At 37.3% G+C, this 25,045-nt stretch overlaps 1 protein-coding gene across 1 annotated transcript in view; it reads left to right on the top strand.

The window, feature by feature from the left end:
- The window catches only part of Prkdc (protein kinase, DNA-activated, catalytic subunit), a 204,977-nt gene that overhangs the window by 25,948 nt on the left and 153,984 nt on the right, over positions 1 to 25,045 (top strand). Inside the window, 9 exon segments of the mRNA XM_051190977.1 lie at positions 166 to 278; positions 609 to 768; positions 1,555 to 1,641; positions 3,059 to 3,178; positions 3,762 to 3,921; positions 13,790 to 13,896; positions 16,212 to 16,302; positions 17,964 to 18,124; positions 18,763 to 18,912. Coding sequence (XP_051046934.1) covers positions 166 to 278; positions 609 to 768; positions 1,555 to 1,641; positions 3,059 to 3,178; positions 3,762 to 3,921; positions 13,790 to 13,896; positions 16,212 to 16,302; positions 17,964 to 18,124; positions 18,763 to 18,912 — 1,149 coding nt within the window.

The following is a 25,045-nucleotide window of genomic DNA, read 5'->3' on the forward strand; positions in this document are numbered from 1 at the left end:
TAATTCCCACTGTTCTTAAAATGTAAACTCTTGAAGACTCAGTTATGTCTTTCTCACTTCTGCATTCTTTCCTTATAAATCAGTTGTATATGACAGTTTCATTGGAATGTTATTTGTTGAATGATATGTTAAGTGGAACCATTCTTGTTTGGGATACTTTTTCAGGATGGAAGCACTACTGGTGTTTGGGTGATCCCAACTTCAGATCCAGCTGCTAATTTGCACCCTTCTAAACCAAAAGATTTTTCAGCCTTCATTAATCTGGTGGAGTTTTGCAGGTATTTTGTAGAATTTTAATTAATTAAGACTAAAAACGTATCAGTTTATTATCTCTAACTGAAGGGATCCCTTATGTAAATGTAAGAGTTGAAATAATCTAAAATTGTTTCTATAGACCTTTACAATATTTTTAGCAGTTTAGTCTTATCGTTTCTGAAGAGTTAGAAGACCTCAGGCTAGAAAAAAGTAGCATACATATCCTTAAAGATATTAAAATATTTAAAAGTGTTATAAATGGAATTGTCTATCATTTTAATGTCTCATAATCTTAAAGCTCAATAAGAATTAATAGGATGAAAATTTCTTCCTTAAATATTTTGTTTTTATAGGGAGATTCTTCCTAAGAAACAAATAAGATTTTTTGAACCGTGGGTATACTCATTTGCACATGAGATGATTTTACAGTGTACCCGGTTGCCACTCATCAGTGGTTTCTACAAATTACTTTCTATTGCAGTGAGAAATGCCAGGAAAATAAAATATTTTGAGGTAAGTGTTCCTTAGGGACCTGAACAATTTTTTTTTTTTTTTGTGTGTGTTTTTGTTTACAGAGTGTTTATAAAATGTGTGCTTATGGCATGTGTAGTTTTAAAATCTAATTTTAATAATTAAAAAGCTGATATGTGAATGTCAATTAGAAGACTCTTAAAAATGTAGTAGCATTTTCTACTCTGATTGTGTGCGGTTTATTTATTTATTTATTTATTTTTCCAAGATAGGGTTTCTCTTCATTAATAGCCTTGGCTGTCTTGGACTTCCTTGTAGATCAGGCAGTCCTTGAACTCACAGAGATCTGCCTGCCTCTGCTTCCCAGCTGCCCAACTTCTACTCTGATTTTTAAGCACCTTTATAAGAGTCTTTTAATTCAAAGTAATCCTGTCACCAAAGTATTGCTCTATTGGCATCAGGTTTTCTCAATGCTTCAGGTTGCAAACCTCTGTGTTACAAACCTTTCAATTGGTGCCATGAAGTGTGGGGATGACTAAGGTTGTACAGCTGAGGTTCCTGTTGGTCGCATAGAATCCTGGGGTCATCATACTGGAAGATGAAGAAGGGATGGAGTTAGCCATCCCTTTTGGATAGTTCTCAACTTTCTTCCCTGCTCTGTTTCTACTGGGCATCTTTGGGGAGGAACTGAGTCTCCTTCTCCTTCAAACTAGACTGTGGGAACATGAAATGGATACATCCTCTGGGCAAAGATTGGGAGCTGGCAGTTAAGGGTGTAGAAGTGCTTGGTTCTTGCTTGGCTTACTAATTTGCTGCTTTTTTTGACAGGGAGTTAACCGAAAAACTCTGAAGCATTCTCCTGAAGATCCAGAAAAGTATTCTTGCTTTGCTTTATTTGCAAAATTTGGCAAAGAGGTAATATTGAAGTAGATTGTCTTATTTTAGGATATTCTTAAATCAGTATATAGTGAAAAAAAATTACCATTGACATAGTGACATACATTTTTTTTTTTTTTCTTTTGAGTTAGTTTACTTGTTTTTTTGAGACAGGGTTTCCTCTTTGTGCAGTTTTAGCTGGCCTGGAACTTACTATATAGACCAGGCTATCCTGGAATTCATAGATGTCTGTTTGTCTCTGTCTCTTGAATGCTAGGATCAAAGGTGAGTATCATCAGGATAGCTTTTCAGCTTTTCTTTTTTTCTTCCTTTTTTGATAGGATACATTTATGTGTTTACGGGTGCTTTTGTGTCATGATGTACATATGGGTGTTAAATGATAAATTGCAGGAGTTGGTTCTCTTCTTTCACCCTGTGAAACTCAGGTCATCAGACTGGGTAGCAAGCATCCTTACCTACTGACCCATCTCACTGGCCTTGAAAATTGGTTTCTTAAATTTAAACTGGGAGTGAGATTTTGTGTATGCTTGATTGATAGGTTTTGGGTATTTTTTTTTTTTTTTTTTTGGTTTGTTTTTGCTTTTTATGTTTACTTATTATCTGTGTGTATGACATGTGTGGAGGTCCAGAGAACAACCTGCAAGAGCAAAAGCCCATTTTCTTCCAGCCTGTGTGTCCTGGGTGTCAAACTCACATTGTCAGACTTAATGGCAAGTACTTTTACTTAGTGAGGAATCCTCCTGGTCCTGCTACTTTTTGTGACAGGATCTTGAAATGTAGCCAAGACTGTCATTGAATTTGTGTTCCTCCTCAGCTAGGCAAGTGTTGGGATGCAGGTTGTTCTTGGTAGTAAGGCCTTTTAAAAACTCACATAAGTAATCACTGCTTCAGAAGTATCTTAAGGGGGCTGGAGAGATGGCTCAGCGGATAAGAGCACTGGCTATTCTTCCAGACGACCTGGGTTCAATTCTCAGTACCCACATGGCAGCTTACAATTGTAACTCCAGTTCCAGAGTATTCAGCACCTTTACACAGATATATGTACAGGCAAAAACCAATGTAGCACATAAATAAAAAAGCTAAAAAAAAGGGGTGATTCTTGAATTTTTGGAAAATAATTCAACTGAGTGAAAATAATTCAAATATAATTGTTATTGTCCTATATTAACAAATAATTGTTGATAATAATGGGTTTCACTGTGACCTTTTTGTATCTATCTATAATGTACATTGATCATACATCACCCCTTTCCTTAGCTTTTTATATAAAGGGGAGTAAGTACTTAAGTGAACTTCTTTTGAAAAGTAGCATTTTGTTTTGTAGTTATGACATATGCTGCATGCTTGTTTTTCACATTTTAGAAGAGGGTGAATATTAATTTCCTAATTATAAGCTATATTCAGATACACAACTTGTGTGTTCTTTCTTGTTAAGGTATCAGTTAAAATGAAGCAATACAAAGATGAACTTTTGGCCTCATGTTTAACCTTTGTTCTGTCTTTGCCATATGACATCATTGAACTTGATGTTAGAACCTATGTTCCTGCATTGCAGGTAGGTGTATTTTGTTGAGTATAACCTTACCTTTATCACCACTTTGTTTACTAGAAAACTTAGAAATACCAAGATTAAAGCAGGGGCTCATCCAGCAGCCTCTGTTTGAACACTTTCTAGCTGGGACACTTTGAGTATCAGAGATACTCCTCCTTTATAAATTGACTTGAGGATTAGTTCTTCCGTGTGCTGAAAGTTTGTAGTAAATCTCCAGCTGTGGACCACTGTCCTTGTTTTCTTCTGGTGTTTTGAACTATGCATACTTACAACCTTTAGTAGTTTTGGGGGGCTGACAATAGAAGCGTATCAATTAGAAACTGTAAAATAGAGCTGGAGAGATGGCTTAGAGGTTGAAAGCATTGACTTTTCTTCCAGAGGTCCTGAGTTCAATTCCTAGCAACCATATATCATCTATATAGTCATCTATGATGAGATTTGGGCCCTCTTCTGATATGCAGGCAAAATGCAGACAGAACACTGTATACATAATAAATCTTTAAAAAAAATAAAATAATTGGTTTTGGTTTCTGTAAGTCTTAAGTTCCTGTTTTACTTTTCATTGTTTGCATTGGCATACGTATAGATGGCTTTCAAGCTGGGCCTGAGCCATATGCCTCTGGCAGAAATAGGTCTTCATGCCTTGGAAGAATGGTCAGTTCACATTGATAAGTCTATAATGCAGCCTTACTACAAAGACATTCTTCCCTGCCTTGATGGATACCTGAAAACTTCAATCTTATCAGGTAAGTTTTATAGAAATTGGGATGAGTGTCATAAATAAAATTGTAGTCTGATAATAAAGTTGGACTATTAGTATTTTTTCCAACTTGTAAAGTTTTAACATAGAATATTCAAAATGCGTTTGACTGGTTTTTCTTTTAATTAGTCCTTTCTTGGATGATTAATTTACTAATATTTTATAAACTGGAAGGAAACTGGAGCTTTTTATTTATTTATTTATTTATTTATTTATTTATTTTTTTGAGATTTTAATTTAATTACAAGATTTCTTTCTCTCCTCCCTCCAAATCCTCCAATATGCCCCTCCCCACTCTCCTTCAAATGCATGGCCTGTTTTTTTTTCCACAAACTGTTACTGCATGCATGTGTATATATGTATTCTTGTATATTCCTAAATATAACTTGTTGTTCATATAATGTTACTTTTATGTATGTTATCATGGCTGACCATTTGGCACTGAACACCTAATTGGTGTGTTATTTCCTCAGGAAGATCACCTCTCCAAGCTTTTCTCAGTTGCATGTAATTCTTTTTATAGGGTTGAGGCCATGTGTGCTTTTTTTTCTCTGTTTAGTTTGGCATGTTCATCGGTGTAATCATTATTTAGCTAATATTAGACCAGTCATGTTGGTGAAGTCTTTATGGGTGTAGGTTCAGATATTGCTAGGACACATGGTATCATAACAAACACCTCGATTCTCTGGCTATTGATATCATTCTGCCCTCTTTTCCACAGTATTCCTTGAGCCCTAGGTGTAGTAGTGCTTTGTAGATATATCTACTGGGACTGGGCCCCAAAATTCTGCATTATGATTGGTTGTGGTTTTCTGTAGTAGTCTGTTGGAATGACACATTTCTTTGATGAAGGTTGAAGATTACATTTACTTGTGAGTATAAGGACAGATATTTATAGATTGATATTAAGGATTATGCTGGATTAATAAATTATTGGTTATTGGATTTTCCTCCAGTAACATTGACTTCACTGGCACTGATAAATTAGCTAGGTGTATAGGACCAGACATGGTATCCTTCGTGTTGAGAAGGAGGGTCATAAGTCCAATTTGAAGAGCTGTTGGTTACCTCCAAGGTGTGCATACCCAGGGGTTATCGTGCCATGCTGGCTATTAATGTGGTTCGTTGTTAGCAGTAAGGTTTTTCCTGCCAACCAGTCTGGTCCCACCGCCATGCCAGCCCCAAATAACACACAGAGATGCTGTATTAATATATAATTTTGTTTGCTAGTTACTTGTTTTTTATCGGCTACCTCTGTCTTAAATATTAACCCATTTCTATTAATCTTTATTTCCACATGGTCTCATCTTACCAGAGAGAGGGGCCGGTGTTCTGCTCTCTACATACTCTCAATGCTGACTCCTCCCTACTACTTCCTCTCTCCTCCTAGTCTCCTAGTCCCACTTATCTTGCTTTCCTATTGGCCAACAGTGCTTTATTCATTAACCAATATGAGAAACATTTACAGAATGACATCTCCCATCAGTTCATAATCATTATAGCTGGGAAAGACTGTTGAATGCCTTCTTCCTTTGAAAACCTGGATGGTGCCTTCTGGTACCATGAATGCTAGTCCTCAGGGAGAGGCTGTTAAGGTCAGTTTCAACTCGGGAGTCTCTGGGCCCTGTTTCTGGAGTACATGGTGTGTTTAGCAATAGAGACTTACCTTCTACCTCTGTGTAGAGGGGAACAACAACAGACTGTGCGTTTTTGTAGTCTTTTGGATAGATTTGACTAACAGTTCAAAAGAGAGCTTCTTGGATCTGGTATTGCAGGTTTTATTAGGGTGTCTTTGGCTCTCAAAGGGAACATGATCAGTCCAGATGAGAAAAGTTCAGTAAAGAGCACCAGAAATAAAGAGCATGATCTTCAGATTGTGTGTGAAGTTGCTATAGAATCTTTTACCCCTTCCTTCGCTCCTGAGAAGCATTTCACCTTAGGAACTCTGGGTAGGGGCTGGAGCAGGTCTCTTATCCCTTACATATGTTAATGAGTGGTATAGCTGAGTCATATGGTAAATTTATTTTTATTTTTTGAGATTCTCCACACTGATTTCCATACTAATTGCTCCAATTTGGAATTCCAGCAGCAGAGAATGAGGGTTCCTCTAGCATTTGCTATTCGTTGTTTTGATTTGCATTACCCTAATTGCTGGATATGATGAATACTTTTTATAGTTACTATTATGTGTACAGTGTTCTGTCTGCATGAATCCCTACATACCAGAAGAGGGCATCAGATCTCATTATAGATGGTTGTGAGCCACCATGTGGTTGTTGAGAATTGAACTCAGGACCTCTGGAAGAACAGCCAGTGCTCTGAGCTATCTTTCCAGCCCCATGAATAATTTTTTGAGCTACTTTTTAGCCATTTTTCTGGTTTTTGAGAACCCCTATTTAGGTCCATTTTTCAGTGAGTCATTTAGTTATTTGACTTTTTATTTGGAAAATAAATACTCTATATACTCTAGAATCTAATACTCTGTCTTATGTATAGCTGGCAAAGATTCTCTCCATTCTGTGGTCCTCCTCTTCAACTGGCTGTTTCTTTAGCTGTGCAGAAGCTGTTTAGTTTCATGAAGTCCCACTTGTCAGTTGTTGGTCTTAGTTCTTGGGCAAATAGAGTCCTATTCAGAAAGTTGTTTCCTCCACCTGTACTATGTAGGGCACTGCCTATGTATTCTTCTAGCAGTTTCAGTGTTTCAGATTACATGTTTATGTCTTTGAAACACTGCAGTTACGTTTTGGAGCAAGGTGATAAATATGGGTCTAATTTTATTCTTCTGCATGTTGAATCATACACACACACACACACACACACACACACACAATTTTTTCTTAATTTACATATTGATCTCAGTTCCCTCTCTCTCCCTCCCATGCCCCCCAACCCCCATCCCCCCCACCTTACTCCACAGGGAGTGTGGTGCTTTCCAGGAGGGATTATCAAAATCTGTCAAGACATTTGGAGTAGGGACTAGGCACTCCCTCCTGCGTCTAGGCTGAGGTAGTATCCCTCCATGGGAATATGCTCCCAAAGTCCTTTTGTGTTGTCAGGTCCCTTAGACTGCCTAGGCCTTCTAACTGAGACCCATTTTCAGGGGGTCTGAGTTGGTTCAATGCTAGTTTCCTAGCTCATTCTGGGAGTTCATTAGCTTCCCCTTGTTTATGTCAGCTGTCTCTGTGAGTTTCTGTAGCCTGGTCTTGACCCCATTTTCTTATTCCTCCCTCTCTGCAACTAGATTGAATCTAGTTTTTCAGCATCATAGTTTGAAAATGTTTTCTTTTCTCCAGAGTATGTTTTTGGCATCTTTGTCAAATATCAAGTGGCTGAAGTTATGTGTGTTCATGTTTGAGTCTTCAGTTTTGTTCCATTGATCTGTATGTCTGTTTTTGTTCCAATACCATATTGTTTTTATTACTGTGATATATCTTAAGATCTGGAATCCCTTCACAGCTTTGCCTCCCCTTCCCCCTTCGGGATTGTTGTGGCTATCCAAGGTCTTTTATCTTCCATTTGAATTTTAGGATAGGGTTTTACATTTCCACGAAGAATGAGATGAGAATTTCAATGGGAATGCTTTGAATTTGTAAATGGCTATTTTTAGAATGATCATTTTCACAATGTTGATTCTACCAATCCTGAGCATAGAAGTCTTTCCACTTACTGTCTTTCTGTCTCCCTGTAAGTCTGGTGGTGGTGTGGGGAGGGGGGGATTAAGAGCAGCCCACACTGGCCTCTCCAAGTCCCTTATATAGAAGGACAAGGGGGTTGGCAGCTATCTGTTGTTAAAAGGATACAATAAAAGGGGAGGAACAAAAGCAAGGATACATACCAAAGATAAAAATACATATCAAGTGAATGGGGATTACAGTCAGTTTACACCAGACCTGCAAGGTATATTCTTGTTTTCAGTTTCCCATTAACATATGAGATATATTTTCAGTTTGGGATTTATAATGATCTCTAATGTATAGTATCATTTCATCTTCAAATAGGGATAGTTTGACTTATTCTTTCCCTATTGATAACCCCTAATTTCTTTCTCTGGCCTTAATGCTCCAGCTAGCACTTCACACACAATGTTGAAAAGAAGTAGGGATAGTGAACATTTCTGTCTCTTGACTTCAGTGGGATTTTGCTTCAAACTTTTCTCCATTTAAGATAATGCTGGCTGTGGGTTTCTCATATATAGCTTTTGTGGTGAAGTGTGTTCCTTCTAACACTACATTCTCTAGGTAGGTTAGAGTTTTTTTTTTCCCTCCAAGGCCGTTTCTGCATCTGTTGAGATAATCATATGATTTAAGTTCATTTGTATGCTTTCATTTATTTACTTGAGTATGTTGAACCATTGTCACATTTCAGGGATAAAGCCAACTTGTTTATGGTGGAAAACCTTTTCAATGTATGTCATTGATTCATCTAGTTAGTCTGTCTTGATTGGAGAATTGAGAATCGAGCCCACTGATATTTGAAGTTATTCAAGTGTTTGTGTTAATTGTGGTCATTGTATTACAGATTTTTGTGACCTTGTCTTCTTGGTGTAGTTTGTTTTTTTTTTTTTAATAATTATAGGCTTTGTATCTCTTTCCACAGTCTCATTGCCATCCTCATTCTTACCTTTAGCCCAGTTACTCTTGTCAGTTTGAAATATTGCTTCCTATATATTCCTTAGGTTTGAAGTGTTGAATGTAAATCTTTTTAGGTGTTTATGTCATGGAAAACATTTTCCTTCAATTGTGATACATAGTTTTGCTGGATATATGATTTTCAATTGGCCATCATATTCTTCTTTTGTTTTTATATTATTTATTAAATATATTCATTTATTTTGCATCCCTACCACACTATATCTTCCCTCTCTTCCCATTCCCTACCCCACTGGAACCCCAATCCACTCCTCCTTTGTTTCTGTTTAGAAAGGGGTAGGCCTCCCATGGGTGTCAGCAAAGCAGCCATCTTTTAAGACTTGGAGTGCATTTTCCAGACTCTTTTGGCTTTCAAAGTTTCTATTGAGAAACAAAGACACAACTAAGAAAGAGAACTACAGAACAATATGCCTCATGAACATTGATGCAGAAAATCACCCACCATGACCAAGTAGGCTTCATCCCTGTGTTGCAGGGATGGTTCAACATACGAAAATCTATCAATGTGATCCGCCATATAAACAAACTGAAAAAGAAAAACCACATGATCATCTCCCTAGATGCTAAAAAAGCCTTTGACAAAATTCAACACCCTTTCACGATAAAGGTCTTGGAGAGATCAGAGATAACAGGAACATACCTAAACATAATAAAAGCAATATACAGTAAACCAACAGCCAACATCAAACTGAATGGAGAGAAGCTTAAGGCGATTCCTCTAAGGCTGCCCTCTCTCTCCATATCTCTTCAATATTGTACTTGAAGTTCTAGGTAAAAAAATAAGAAAACAAAAGGAGACCAAGGGGATACAAATTGGAAAGGAAGAAGTCAAACTGTCACTATTTGCAGATAATATGATAGTTTACATAAGCGACCCAAAAAAACTCTACCAGGGAACTCCTATACCTGATAAATACCTTCAGCAAACTAGCAGGATTCAAGATTAATTAAAAAAAAATAAAAAAGCAACCCTACTGTATACAGATGACAAAAAGGCTGAGAAAGTAATCAGAGAAACATTACCCTTTAAAATAGCCACAAACAAGTGGGGTAACACTTACCAAACAAGTGAAAGACCTATATAGTAAGAACTTTGTGTCTTTAAAGAAAGAAATTAAAGAAAATTTCAGCAAATAGAAAGATCTCTCATGCTCTTGGATAGGTAGGATAAACATAGTAAAAATGGCAATGTTGCCAAAAGCAATCTATAGTTTCAATGCCATCCCCATCAAAATTCCAGTTTAATTCTTCACTGACCTTGAAAGAATAATAATCAACTTGATATGGAAAAACAAAAGACCCAGGATAGCTAAAACAACTTTGTACAATAAAGGAACCAGGAGGCATCACCATCCCCGCCTTCAAACTCTACTATAGAGCTATAGTCCTGAAAACAGCTTGGTATTGGCACAAAAATAGACAGAAGAATGGAATCAAATAAAAAATCCTGATATTAACCCACACACCTATGAACAGCTGATTTTTGACAAAATAGCTAAAGGTATACAATGGGAGGAGGAAAGCATCTTCAACAAATGGTGCTGGCACAACTGGATGATGGTGTGTAGAAGACTGCAGATAGACCCATGTCTATTGCCATGCACAAAACTCAAGTCCAAATGGATCAAAGACCTCAACATCAATCCAGCCACACTGAACCTCTTAGAAGAGAAAGTAGGAGGTACCCTTGAACAAATTCGTATAGGAGACCGCTTCCTGAACATAACTCCAGTGGTACAAACACCAAGATCGAAAATTAATAAATGGGACTTCCTCAAACTGAGAAGATTCTGTAAGGCAAAGGACACAGTTGACAAGACCAAACGGCAGCCCACAGACTGGGAAAAGATCTTCACCAGTCCTACATCTGACAGAGGGCTGATCTCCAAAATATACAAAGAACACAAGAAACTAGTCACTAAAACACCAAATAACCCTATTAAAAAATGGGGTACACAACTGAAGAGAGAATTCTCAATAGAGATAATCAAAAATGCTGAAAGACATGTAAGAAAGTGCTCAACATCCTTAGCTATCAAGGAAATGCAAATCAAAACAACTCTGAGATACCATCTTACTCCTACCAGAATGGCTAAAATTAGGAACACCAATAGCAATGTATGCTGGAGAGGATGTGGAGAAAGGGGAATACTCCTCTACTGCTGGTGGGAATGCAAAATTGTATAGCCATTTTTGAGATCAGTGTGGCAGTTCCTTAGGAAAATCGTTATCAGTCTACCATAGAACCCGGCAATCCCACTCTTAGGCATATATCCAGATGATCCATATCCATACAACAAAGACATCTGTTCAACTATGTTCGTAGCAACATTATTTGTAATGGCAAGAACCTGGAAGCAACCTAGATGCCCCTCAACTGAAGAATGGATAATGAAGATTTGGCACATTTACACAATGGAATACTATTCTGTGATAAACAATGGAATCTTGAAATTCACAGGCAAATGAATCAACTTGAAGAAACCATCCTGAATGAGGTAACCCAGTCACAAAAAGAGGAACATGGTATGTACTCACTCATATATTGATTTTAGACATAGAGCAAAGGATCACCAGCCTATAATTTACACCGCCTGAGAAACTAGTATACAAGGAGGAGTCAAAGAGAGTCATACAAGGTCTTTTACAAAAGGGCAAAGGAACAAGATCTCCTGACCATATTGGGAGTGGGGGGACAATGAGTGGAGAGGGAGCTAGGGGAAGGGGAGGAGAGGAAAGCATGTGGGACTAGGAAGATTGAGGCCAGGGGTGAATAGACTGAGAGAAAGAGAGGTAGAGAGAGAGAGAGATGCCATAAAAGAGGGAGTCATTATAGGTTTGAAGAGAAATATCCAAAAACCCGCAAGACTGACCCCAACTAACAATTTGAGCAACAGTGGACAGGCTTCCCCAGATAATGAGATCGATGACTAACTTATCCACCATCATAGAACCCTCATTTAGTAGCTGATAGAAAGAGAAGCAGACACCCACAGCTAAACACTGAGCCAAAACTGAATCCAGATGCAGAGACGGAGGACAAGACCAGGCTTCAGAAACAGACAGAGACAGCTGACCTGAACAAGGAGGAGCTAATGGGCCCCCAGATTGATAGCTGGGAATCCAGCATTGGACAGACTCAGACCCCCCTGAACATGGGTCTCAGTTAGATGACCTGGGCATTCTAAGGGACCTCTGATGGTAGAACTAGGATGTATCCCTGGTGCACAAAAGGACTTTGGCAGCAAGTTCCCCATGGAAATATACTCCTTTGACATAGAGGCAGGAGGGATGGCCTAGTCCCTATTCCAAATGACTACAGATTTACATGACCCCTCCAGGAAGGTATCATCCTATATTTGGAGTGGGGGGGATGGGATGGGAGGGTGGTCTCCGGGCATGGGAGGGTGAAAGAGAGGGAGGAAGGGAAGGAGGGAGCGATGGAGAGTTTACTGGGATCGATAAGTAAAATAAGAAAAATAAATAAATTTTAAAAAGTTCAAATAAAATTTACAAAAAGTCACATGAAAATGGAAAATACAGAAAAAAAAAAAGAAAAAAGAAAGAAAAGAAAAGAAAACTGAAAAGTAACCTGCTAGCGTGTCACCCCACCACTCTTTAGCTCTTTGATACCCATTTCCTATATCCAAGCCATTAATATAATTAACATCTACATACAAGTTCAAATCAGAACATTGACATGACTGCAATTGCAATTTATTCCTTGGATCCTTTAAGGAGTTGTATTTTATAAACATTATTATAGACTGTAACTTTAAGCATCACATGTCTGTTTAGGTTTTTCTAGTGTTTGCTCATGATTAGATTCATGTTAATGAGATGGAATTCCTGCCTGGAAACTTAAATCCTACTCCCAAGAATTTTCTCAGTTTTCCTTAGTGAATTTAAAATTGTTAAAAAAAAAAATAAAAAAAAAGGTGTTTGAGATAACTCGGTGGTTAGTAACCTCCCAGCTTTATGACCTGAGTTCAGTTACCTGTATCCATATGGAGAGAACCTAACAAGTTGTTCTCAGACCACCACATACATGCTGTGGTACATGTGCATGATGCCACAAAAGCCACAGCTATTATCTTTTTAGTTGTTGTAATTGGTTTGGGGGGATGTTGGTGAGTGGGATAGGGTTTCTCTGTCCTGGAAATCACTGTATGCACCTCAGACTCACAGAGATCAGCCTACTTCTGCATCTGGAGTGCTGGGATTTAAGGTATGCCACCTCTCATCTTAAAGGAAATAAGAAATAGTTATTCTGGAGCCATTGTGTGTGACCATGGCTTGGGAATACAGCTTTATGTTTCCCCAAATTCCATGTTCCAAAATGGAAGCAGTTTTATATTTTTATGGAATGAAGAAAGTCATAAATCAAGACAAACTTAAAATACATTCATTGGTGGTTAGATCAGGTAGGCTGGTCCAGAGAGATGGGAGAAGTGGCCCAGAAGCCCCAGATGCTCTTTGATGGCATTCTTAGCTTGTGCATTACAGAAACAAGTTGCCTATGAGCCAAAGGTTTTAAAAGGTTTTATCTATTGTCACAAGATGATAGTTTTGAGGTGGGCAAGGAATGGCATTCTGGTGGGCCAGGACAAAGTAATTAGCCTCTAGAACTGTAACTTCTATACAGTGCTGAGATTCAAATCAGCCAATCTGTGTCCATAGACAGATTCCTTTCAGGAATCTTCATCCACAGTCCCTGCAAGTAAAATAAATTTTAGAACAAACACTCTAAATACATTGTTTCTCATGAAAGCTTCTCTCACAATAGTTTTAGTGTTTATTCACAGAATTGTTTTACTGTGATAGTTACAGATGGTTTCTACTTCCATTACTTCTTTTGTTCAATGATTTGACATTCTTCTAGAAGAAATAACTTTCCTTTCCCCTACTGGTAGGATTTGATTGGATTATCATAGATCTGGCTATGTCTCTCCTGCCCCCACAACGTGGTTCAGGCTCTTCTAAGTACAGGTCTACCCAAGCCTAGAGGAGCTTCTGACAGGAAGTGATATTTAAAAGACAGCTAATCTGAATCCTTTTTGTTCTAGAATTTTAAGTTTTGAAATTGTGTTTTAAATAGCCAGGACTTTAATGTTTGTGTTTCACAATGTAGTATGAGTGTTTCTTAAAATTGTTGGATTTTTTTTTTTTTTTGTTTTGTTTTGTTTTTTCTGTTTCTGCCCATAGATGAAACCAAGAGCCACTGGGAAGTATCAGCACTTTCTCGGGCTGCCCAGAAGGGACTTAATAGAAATGTACTGAAGCATCTGAAAAGGACAACAAATATTTCACCAGTAAGAAATCCTTTGTCTTTCCTTTACCTTAAGTCACTTTAATACCCTGCTCCTTAGTACTAATTTCAGTCCTAGTTACTGTTCTGTTGCTAAGAAGAGACACTGAACACAGCAACTCCTATAAAAGAAAGCATTTCATTGGGTCTGGCTTATGGTTTCAGAAGTGAGTCCATTTTCATCGTGGTAGTGAAAGTGGCAGCACATAGGCACATGTGGTATTGAAGAAGTAGCTGAGAGTCCCAAAACATCTGTATCAATAGGAAGACAGAGATACTGGCCCTGGCTTGGACTTTGTAAACCCCAAAGCTCATCCCATTTGATACACTTCCTCCAAGGCCACACCCACTCCTACCAGGCCACATCTCCTAATCCTGATGAGTAACCAAATATATGAGCTCTTGGGGACCATTCTTATTCAAACCACCATTATTTTTATTTGGTTGATCTTTGTATGGTGGTGGGCAACATTTTTTTTTTTTTTGTTTTGTTTTTATTTAGCATTCTTTGTGATGAGACAGGATGCAAACCTACATAGGCCTGTAGCCTTCAAGAATCTGCCTGGCAGAACAACTCTTAGGGGATATTTGAATTGTGTGTTAAATCCCTACTTCCTTCATGATCACTGTGTCCTAGTTTTCTTTCTGCTGGTGTGATAAAATACAGACCCAGAAAATTTGAGGCATTATAGAAATCAGGCTTTTGAGTAACCAAGCAGCACTCAGACAGCTGGAATATCTGTCCACATACTGTTTACTTTCTCATACAACACAGGACAACCTCCCCAGGGGTAGCACTACCTACAGTGGGCTAGGTCTTTCCTACATTCAACATTTAGTCAAGAAAATGCCCCCACAGGTAGCCCACAGGCCAGTGCCATATAGCCAGCTTCTCAGTTGAGGTTTCCTCTTCTCAGGTAATTTAGTCTTAGGTTTTTGGCCAACCTTTTCCCTCAATAAACGAAGAAAGCCTGCCACTTCAAGGGAAACATCTCTAACACAACTTTTACAATGAACTTGATAGCTATACTTACATATTTTTCTCATGACATTTGTGATATCAACAAATGTAATTTTAGTCATCTGCAATGAAATGTGTCAACATTTGGGAAGTCTGTCTATTCTAGTGAACCAGTATTTTCAGATGAGCAATTCATGATTGTAAAGAGAATCCATTCAAAGTACAAGATAAATGAGTGTAGCATAATAGCATTTATGTGAGAGTCCATTGATTAGGCTTCACATTCTATATTGTAGGATATGAAGGATAATCAATTATCTAAAATGACTATAAAATGCCACTTTTTCTTCTACCTGCACCCTGTGAGCTCTGTGATTCCTATGGATAAAACAAGAACCCTTTGCACTAGTATGAAGCAGGTCCACTCATTGGAGGGTTTTTGTTTTAGAAAACTGTTATAAAGTATGTTGTTTTTAACATAACATTGGGTACCTGTTTTAAAGTTTGAATTTCTAATGCAATATTTAGAAATGTGACCCATATAAACAAAAGCTCTTTGGGAATCCTTGATACTCTTTAAGAGGGTAAGGCTATTCCACAAATATTGGAGCTGATGGACCTCCACCTGCAAAACTAGAAGAGACACAACTTTTTTTATGGATTCTCAGTAACATCAATAGTGCTACCAGGTATGCTTTAATTAACTATTAGTAGACAGTAACAATAGGTATCTGTAGTTGGATTTTTGTTTGTTTGTTTGTTTGTTTACTCTTACTGTTTACTCCTTTGGCTCTTCTGCTCTGTTGGGGGCCCTCCACCTTGCACCTAAAGAAAGCACACATGGAGTATTATTTTTTCTTGTGAATGCCTGGCATTAGCTTGGCTTGTTTTTAGCCAGCTTTTCTAAATTTAAATTATCCCGACTACCTTTTGTCTCTGGGCTTTAACTTTTCTATTTCTGTATATCTTACCTTTACTCTTACTTCATGGCTGCCTGGGTGCTTGGGTCTCTGACCTCTGACAACATCCCCCACTCTCAGATTTCTCCTCCTGTTTATTCTGTTTGCCTGCCAACCCTGCCTATCTTTTCCCCTGCCTCAATATTGGCCATATTAGCACTTTATTAGACCATCAGGTGTTTTAGACAGGCAAACAGAGCTTCACAGAGTTAAACAATGCAGAATAAACAAAAGCAACACATCTTTACATCATTAAACAAATGTTCCACACCATAAATAGAAGTACAAACCTTAAAATAATATTCTACAACAGGTATTTTTTCCTCTTTAATTTTTAGTCATTTTCATATAAATGTACATATACATATTATTTTTACACATTTATGTATATATTCTCAGGATGAAGCCCTATCCTTAGAAGAAATAAGAATTAAAGTAGTACAAATTCTGGGATCTCTAGGAGGACAAATAAACAAAAATCTTTTAACAGGTAAGTTTTTCCTAAACTAACTAGTAGATTCTACTTGGAGTTGAATATGTGCCTGTTTGCTTGTCACCAGCCTCTCCTGGAATGCTTCTGATGATTTCACAATCACTTGGACAGTGATAGCCAGTATTTAAAGCATTTTCACATACTGTACCCAAGTCAAAATTTTGTGGCAGCCCAAACTGATGTTCATTACTACAGTGGCAATAATTTTGACTTGGGTCAATTTGCCCTGTGTGGTCATATTCAGAATCTGAAATCATATCCATAGTGCATCATATAGTTTCTGTTTTACATACATGTTCTCTTTCTCTTTGAGAAGAATTAACTTTGAATCCTTGACTATGCCTGGACCATGCTATACAGACTAATCAGACTTGAAACTCTCAAAGACCTGCCTGCTTCTAACTTCTGAGTACTGGGATTGAGGTGTATACAACCATGCTGGTCTTTCAAAAACTTTTTAATCTTTGTATACACTACTTTCTAGCCTTAGTGTAAGACAGCTCCCACCAACAGTAGCCACCATGGAAGAAAGCTAAACTCAATACTCTCATTTTTTTACTTTTTTTGTTTTGTTTGTCAAGATAGGGTTTCTCTATGTGGCTTTGGAGCCTGTCCTGGAATTCTCACTCTGTAGACCAGACTGGTTCTTAAAATAAAAATTACTTATTTTGTTTGCATGTTTTGCCTGAATGGAGGGTGTATATATGTATCACATCCATGCCTGGTCCATGGGGGTCAGAAGAGGGCATCTCATTCTGTGGAACTGGATTTAGAGATGGTGTGAAGCATCATGCGAGTACTCAGAATGGAACACAGGTCCTCTACAAAAGCAACTTATGCTTTTAACCACTGAACTCTCTCTCTAGTGCTAAACCTAACATTTTAATATGTGAATATTTTTAGAGTGTTTTTATACTAGAAAAACTCAGCTTATTTTACTTTTGAAGTTTAATGTTAACTGGAGACTTTTAGCTATTTAGGAAAATAGAACCTATGCTTGGAAAATATTTTCAAGAGGAAATTTTAGTGGTGCATGTGTGTGTGGAGGCATGAGGCTGATGTCAGGGGTCTTCCTTGATCACTCTCCACCTTATTCCTTGAGGTGGGATCTCAGGTGAATGAAGGGCTTCCTTGTACATCTAGTCTAAGTAGCCCGCTTGCTCCAGGTATCTATCTCAATACTGGGATTGTAAGTATGATGTCATGTTCACCCAATATTTACATGTAGCCTTGCAATCTGAACTCTGGTTCTCATACTTGAATGGAAAACATTTTATCCACTGAACCATCTCCCTGTTCCCTTTAAAAGAGATTTGTTTTTGTTTTGTTTTGTTTTGAGAAAAGGTCTTAGATAGTCTTGGCTTAGATAGTCTAGCACTTCCAAGTGCTAGAATTGAAGATGTATATGCCACCACGCCTGGCAAAGAGGAGACTTTTTTTTCATTGTATTTGTCTTCTGTCCTATGTTTTAAGTAGCTCTGACTGAATTTGGATACTCATATTGAATATCAGTTTTAGTTGAGTTAAATTTAGAATATTTTATATCTGAAGCAGAAAAAAGGAAAGACGAAAGGCTATAAAAGTACCCTAATTTAGTTAATGAGGCATAAGAGGAAAGATCTTGAATGAAAAGCACTCTTCTAACATTTTTTCATCAGCTGCATCAGAAGAAAGGATGAAGAAGTATGTCACATGGGACAGGGAGAAGAGACTCAGCTTTGCAGTACCTTTCAGGGAGATGAAACCTGTCATCTATCTGGATGTCTTCCTGCCTCGGGTCACTGAATTGGCTCTTTCTGCTAGTGACCGACAAACTAAAGTATTTTTTTTTTTCCATATCGTTCATTCTTTATAGTGTATAGCTTTAAAAAGTTAGTTTGTGTTATTTAGGGAACACTATATTTTAGCTATTCTATTACCACTACTTTTGAAAATTTTCAGAAGTAGATGTCATTGATAAATAAAAATTAAGTATAAATTACCATAATAATAACCTGGCAAACCATTTATATACCAGAAGTTCTCGGTAAAAAAAAAATGCAATGCAAAGTATGTTTAAAGATGAAACTCCCATAGCCTGGGAGATTGGAAACAGTGCTCTCAAATGTTACCCTAATGGAAACTTTTAATGTGCTTCTGAAGTGTACTTACTAAAGTATTATTTACAAATGAAGCCAGGGTGTATAGTTCTAAATTGTATGAAATATATTTCTTATGAATGTATCAGAATCTGAAGTTCTTAAATTTCAATTCTTAACTCTTAGATAAAGATTAAAGTGAACAGAAGCATTCATTTTACATAAAAACTACTATTTCCATTTTTTTTAAACTTGGAATATGTAGTATTTTACCAACAATAAAAGTTTTTCCTCTTAATCGGCTAAAATAAAGAAAAAACTTCAAAATATTCCCTTTGAAATATGGTAATGAGGTTTTGTTAAACTTGGTCCCTCTTAGGTGGCAGCTTGTGAACTGTTACACAGCATGGTTGTGTTTATGTTGGGAAGAGCCACTCAGATGCCTGAAGGTCAGGACTGCCCTCCCATGTACCAGCTCTATAAGCACACCTTTCCTGTGCTGCTTCAACTTGCATGTGATGTGGATCAAGTAAGTGCATGGTTAAGGCCTAAACAATTGCAAAACTACAAAAAGAATATGATCTCAAGCTGGACATGGTAGTTTATGCCTGTAATCCCAGAGTTTGAAAGAGATAGCAGGATTGCAGCAAGGGTGGGGACACGGACACACACGTACAGAGTGTGGTTTCATTAGAAGTCACTGCTGCCTGCCTGCTATTCTGTATAGTCAAAGTTACTTGGTCCATTGACCTGGAAATTGGAATACTTTTAAAATTACATTTTAGATATGGGGGGAATATCTGGACAGAGCTTCTTTGTGTATCCCTGATTGTTCTAAAACTCACTCTGTAGACCAGGCTGGTCTTGAACTCAGATCTGCCTGCCTCTGCCTCTTTCCTCAGCCTCCTAAGATGTGATGGGATTAAAGGAGTGAGCTACTACCTCTTGGCTATACTTTAAATTTTTTAAAATTTTAATTTATATAATTTTTTTATTGAAAATAGATTTTTTTCAGACAGTATATTCTTTATAGTTTGTCCTCCCTTTTTTATCTCTCATTAGAAAATAACATCTAAAAAATAGTCATGAAATAAAACATGTAAACCAGAATAGTACAAAACAAACTGTAGCTGGAGACTTTCTGCATCCTGCTGCTTATAAAATAATCACTCAGAGGCTTAAAACTAAGTATAGTTGTTTGGCTGATGGTTCAGGCTTTCTACTAGCTAGTTCTTACATATAAATTAACACATTTCTAGTTATTTGTTTATTGCCACATGTCTTGTGGCTTACTAGTGGTACTTTGGCATATTACTCCTTGGGTAGCAGCTGGTGTCTCTCCAGACTCTGCCTTCTTTTTCCCTGTATCTCTGCTTGGATTTCCCACCAAGCTATATCTTGTCCTGCCATAGGCAAAACAGCTTTATTCTTCAACCAGTAATAGCAAAACATTTGCAATGTACAGAAGGACATCCCATATCAACAAACAGAAAAAAAGAGCCAAAGGTAAGGCACAGTAAACACAGATGCAAAAACATACTCAAAAAAATCCTAGAGAAACCAAATCAGTAAGGATAATATATAAGCTGTTTTGTGTTGGACATCTATTGCTGGAGCTTGGGGCCTGTTTTTCCTTTGCAATCAGTTATCCATTAGAGATAACTTATGAGTTAAGGATGGGGCCTCATGTTTGCCTCCCATCTCTCTGGTAGGGACTTATCTGACTTAAGACCCATGCAGGCCCTGTGCATGTTGCCACAGTCTCCTTAAGTTCATATGTGTATAAGCGAATACATACCATATTTGTCCTTTTTAGTCTGGGTTACCTCACTTGGGATGATTTTTTTTCTAGCTTCATCTATGTACTTGTGAATTTAATGATTTCTTTTTAAAAAAGAGCTTAGTAATATTCCATTATGTAAATGTACCACATTTTATTTTATTTCTTTTTTTTCTTTTTTAATTAATATATATTTATTCATTTGTTTTATTTTTTGATTTTTCAAGACAGGGTATCTCTATGTAGCCCTGACTGTCCTAGAATACACTCTGGAGTCCAGGCTATCCTCAAACTACGAGCTTTGCCTTCCTCTGCCTCCCAAATGTTGGAATTAAAGGTGTTCGCCACTACTGCCTGGCGTTGTACACATTTTCTTTATCCATTCATCTGTTGATGAACATCTAGGTTGTTTCTAATTTCTGACTATAATTTTGGCTGTCAAACTAGAGTGGCAGGTAACATGGGTATGCAAGGATTTCTGTAGTAAGATGTAGAGACCTGTGGGAATATGTCCAAGAATGGTATATAGCTCGATATTGTGGTATAAAGAGTACAGGTTTTTCCGCCTGCCGCCTGGTCTTGTCCCATGCTGCGCCAGCCCCAAATAACATACAGAGACTCTGTATTTGATACAATGTTGTTGGCCCGGTTACTTGTTTCTTATCCGCTGGCTCCGTCTTAAGTATTAACCCATTTCTGTTAATCTAATATTTCCACGTGGTCTTCTTACCGGGGAAAGGGGCCAGCGTCTCGTCTCCCCAGTCTCTCCATCCTGACTCCTCCTTACTACTTCCTCTTTCCTCCTCGTCTCCTAGTCCTTCCTATCTTGCTTTCCTATTGGCCAACAGTGCTTTATTCATTAACCAGTATGAGAAACATATATAGAATGACATCTCCCATCATCTCCTCTTTTCTGTCTAAATAAAAAGAAGGGTTTTAACCTTAACATAGCAGAATATATCACATAACAGTTATCAAATAAGAATCACAGTTAACACTATTTAGTCCATTAACATTTAGCAAGATTTGAAGAAAATATTCCATCATCTATTTTATTTTGTGTGTCTAAAGTCCTATATGTACCTTATCATTGAATCCTAACTAAGGAAAACTATAACCATAACTATCTGTCTTTAACTCCTTCAAAGACCACAGAAGGATAGTATATAAACTATAGAAATGACAGAGACATCTAGCCTTTTCAGTCACCTGAAGTTCTTCTGTAATCTTTTATCTTCAGCCGATAGGCCATAGTGTGTCTGGCAGACTCTTTAGCAAAGTAGGAAACTTTAAACTGTCTTTTTGTATTGGCAGTTTGTCAGTCACTTTTCTCTGTGTCCTGCAGACTGTCTGGCAGACTCTTCCATGAAACAGGAACGCTATAGCAATGTCCATCTTGAATCAGCAGTCACTTTTTTGTGGGTCCTGCATGTCCAGTTTATACAGCATAAAGTCAAACAGTCCAGACAAGAGCAGTATCTTGTCCAAATGGCTAGTCTTGCTATATTGAAAGTAAACTTTATAACACGTTTCTTCTATGTCCATCTTCCATCTTTCTTTCTGGTGCAGGTGGTATTGCCAGGAGCAATTATGTCTCACTGTCAAGGAAAACCCTAAGCCATTTTAAATGTCATATTCTGTAGGTCTTTGAAAGTTTTGAAGAATGCCTATCCATCTTAAATATATGTCTGTATATCTAGAAATCTTAAGTAACTTAGCTATAATATTTGACTATCATAGGTACTATCTATAATCTGTATTGAATTATACATTACATTTTTAAATGAGCTATATAAACACAATACATGAACAAGAAGAGAAATATACATATCACAACATTGACCTTAAATTGTATCAATAAATGAAAATCCATTCCAAAACAAAGTATTCATATCTATACCAGTTTTTCCACCCACCGCCCGCCCGGTCTTGTCCCGGTCTTGTCCCACCGCTGCGCCAGCCCCAAATAACATACAGAGACTCTGTATTTGATATAATGTTGTTGGCCTGGTTACTTGTTTCTTATTCGCTAGCTCTGTCTTAAGTATTAACCCATTTCTGTTAATCTAATATTTCCACGAGGTCTTCTTACCAGGGAAAGGGGCCAGTGTCTCGTCTCCCCAGTCTCTCCATCCTGACTCCTCCTTACTACTTCCTCTTTCCTCGTCTCCTAGTCCTTCCTATCTTGCTTTCCTATTGGCCAACAGTGCTTTATTTATTAACCAGTATGAGAAACATATAGAATGACATCTCCCATCATTGTGGTAGATCTATTCCCAGCTTCCCGAAGAACTGACACACTGATTTTTATAGTGATGGTACAAATTTGTACTCCACCAGCAATGGATAAGTGTTCTTCTTATTCTATATCCTTGCTAGCATGAGCTGTCATTTGTTTTGCTAGTCTTAGCCATTCTGACAGATATAAGATGAAATCTCATTTAGTTTGGATTTGCATTTCCCTGATGACTTGCCATGTTGAAAATTTAAGTGTTTCCCAGCCATTTGTGTTTCATCTTTGAGAACTTTATTTAGATATGTACCCCATTGAAATTTGGTTATTTGTTTGCTTGACATCCAGTTTTTTAGTTCTTCAACATTTTAATTGTTAGCCTTCTGTTAGATGTGTAGTTGGTAAAAATCTTTTCCCATTCTGTAGGCTGCCACTCTATCCAAATTCTGTTGTTTTTTTACCATACAAAAGCTTTTCAGTTTTACGAGGTCCCATTTATTAATTGTTGTTCTTAGTGCCTGTACTATTGGTGTTCTGTTTAGAAAGCCTTTTCCTGTACCAATAAGTTCAAGACTGTTCCCTACTTCCTCTTCTGTTAGTGTATCTGGCCTTTAGTTGAGGTTTTTGATCCATTTGGAATTGAGTTTTGTTTAGGGTAGCATTCTTCTACATGCAGTCATTCAGTTTAGCCTGCACCATCTATTAAAGATGCTGTTCTATTTCAGGCTTCCTTATTAAAAAAAATTTGATGTCCATATCTGGGTCTTTAATTCAGTTCTGTTGATCAACGTGTCTGTTTTGATGCTAGTATCATACTGTTGTATGAAAGTTGAGATTGGGGGTGGTGATACCTCTAGCAGTTCCTTTATTACTCAGGAGTGTTTGAACTATTCTGATTTTTGTTGTCGTTTATTTGGTTTTTGTTTTGTTTTGTGTTTTCATATGAAGCTAAGAATTGTCCTTTCAATTTCTGTGAAGAACTGTGATGGAAGCTTGGTGGAGATTGCATTGAATCTGCAGATTGCTTTTTGTAGGATGGCCATTATATTAATCCTGACAGTCCAGGAGCACGGGAGACGTTTCTATTTTGTCATGTCTTCTGAAATTTCTTTCTTCAGTGTCCTTACATTTTTATTGTATAACTTCTTCACTTGCTTGGATAGATTTATCCCAAAATATTTTACATGTTTTTATGCTATTATGAAAGGTATTGTTTCCCTGATGTCTTTCAGTTAGCCATTTGTATATTGGAAGGCTAGTGATTTTTATGTGTAAATTTTGTATCCTGAGACTTTGCTAAAAAGTATTAATGAGCTGTAGAAATTTCCTGGTGTAGCTTTTAGGGTTACTTTGTTTTTTAATGTATAAAATCATATCATCTGCAAATAAGGATACTTTGGCTTCTTCCTTCCCAGTTTCTATCCCCCAATTGCTCTAGCTTTCAGGTATGGAAAGAGTAGATAATTTTGGCTTATTCCTGATTTAGTGGAAATGTTTTTAGTTTCTCTGTTTAGGTTGATGTTGGCTGCAACATCAACTAGCTGCAAATTGCCTTTATTATGCTCAGGTATGTCCCTTGTATCCCTAGTGTCTAGAAGCTTTTATCATGAAGGGATGTTGGATCTTGCCAAATACCTTTTTTTGTGTCTAATGGGATGATCATAGTTTTTGTCTTTCAATATGTTTATATGATGGATTGCATTTATTGATTTGTGTATGTTGAACCATCTTTGCTTTTAAGCCTACGTGATTAGATTTGATGGTTTTTTAGATAAGTTTTTGAATTTGGATTGCAAGCATTTTATTAAGAATTTTTGTTTCTAAGGGAAATTGGTCTGTAATTCTCTTTCTTTGTTATGTCTTTATGTGGTTGGTTATTAGGGTAACTGTGGCCTATTACAATGAACTGATCCTTCTGTATCTATCTTAATTTGAGGAATATTGGCATTAACTCTTCTTTAAAAGTCTGGTGGAGTCCTTTGCTAAAGCCATCTGGCCCTGGGGGTTTTGTTTGTTTGTTTGGGAGACTTAATCACTGTTTCTGTTTCAATTGCTTATCTTCGTTTAACTTTGCTAAATGGTATCTATTGAGAATATTATCCATTTCTTTATATTTAGATTTTTCCAGTTTGGTTAAGTACAGTGTCTGTCTTTTTATTTCTAATTTTACTAGTTTGGATATTTTCTTTCTGCCCTTTTATTAATTTGGTTAAGGGTTTGCCAGTCTTATTAATTTTTTGCAAATAACCAACTCTTTGTTTCATTGATTCTTTCTTTGTACGTTTGTTTCTATTTCATTGATTTCAGCCCTTAATTTGGTTATTTCTTACTGCCTACTCCTTTTGGATGTGCTTGCTTCTTCTTGTTCTAGAGCTTTTAAGTGTGCTGTTAAGTGCTTAGTATGAGAGCTCTCCACTTTTTCTATGCAGCCACTTAGTGCTATGAACTTGCCTTCTCACCTCTAGTGGTTAATTTTCCTGAAGATGAACTACAGGTGTAAGGACTTGATTTTTTCCTTCAGAAACTCTGAGTTTGAGACTAACCAAACCCTTGAGTAATCTTCATGCTCATTTAGTAAAGATTGAGGCCTCAGTCCATGTGTATGCCTTCATACACATTGGTTTAGGAATGTATATTCATTTTCATCCA

This window comes from Phodopus roborovskii, unplaced genomic scaffold, assembly GCF_943737965.1.
Source record: "Phodopus roborovskii unplaced genomic scaffold, PHOROB, whole genome shotgun sequence".
Lineage (NCBI taxonomy): Eukaryota > Metazoa > Chordata > Mammalia > Rodentia > Cricetidae > Phodopus > Phodopus roborovskii.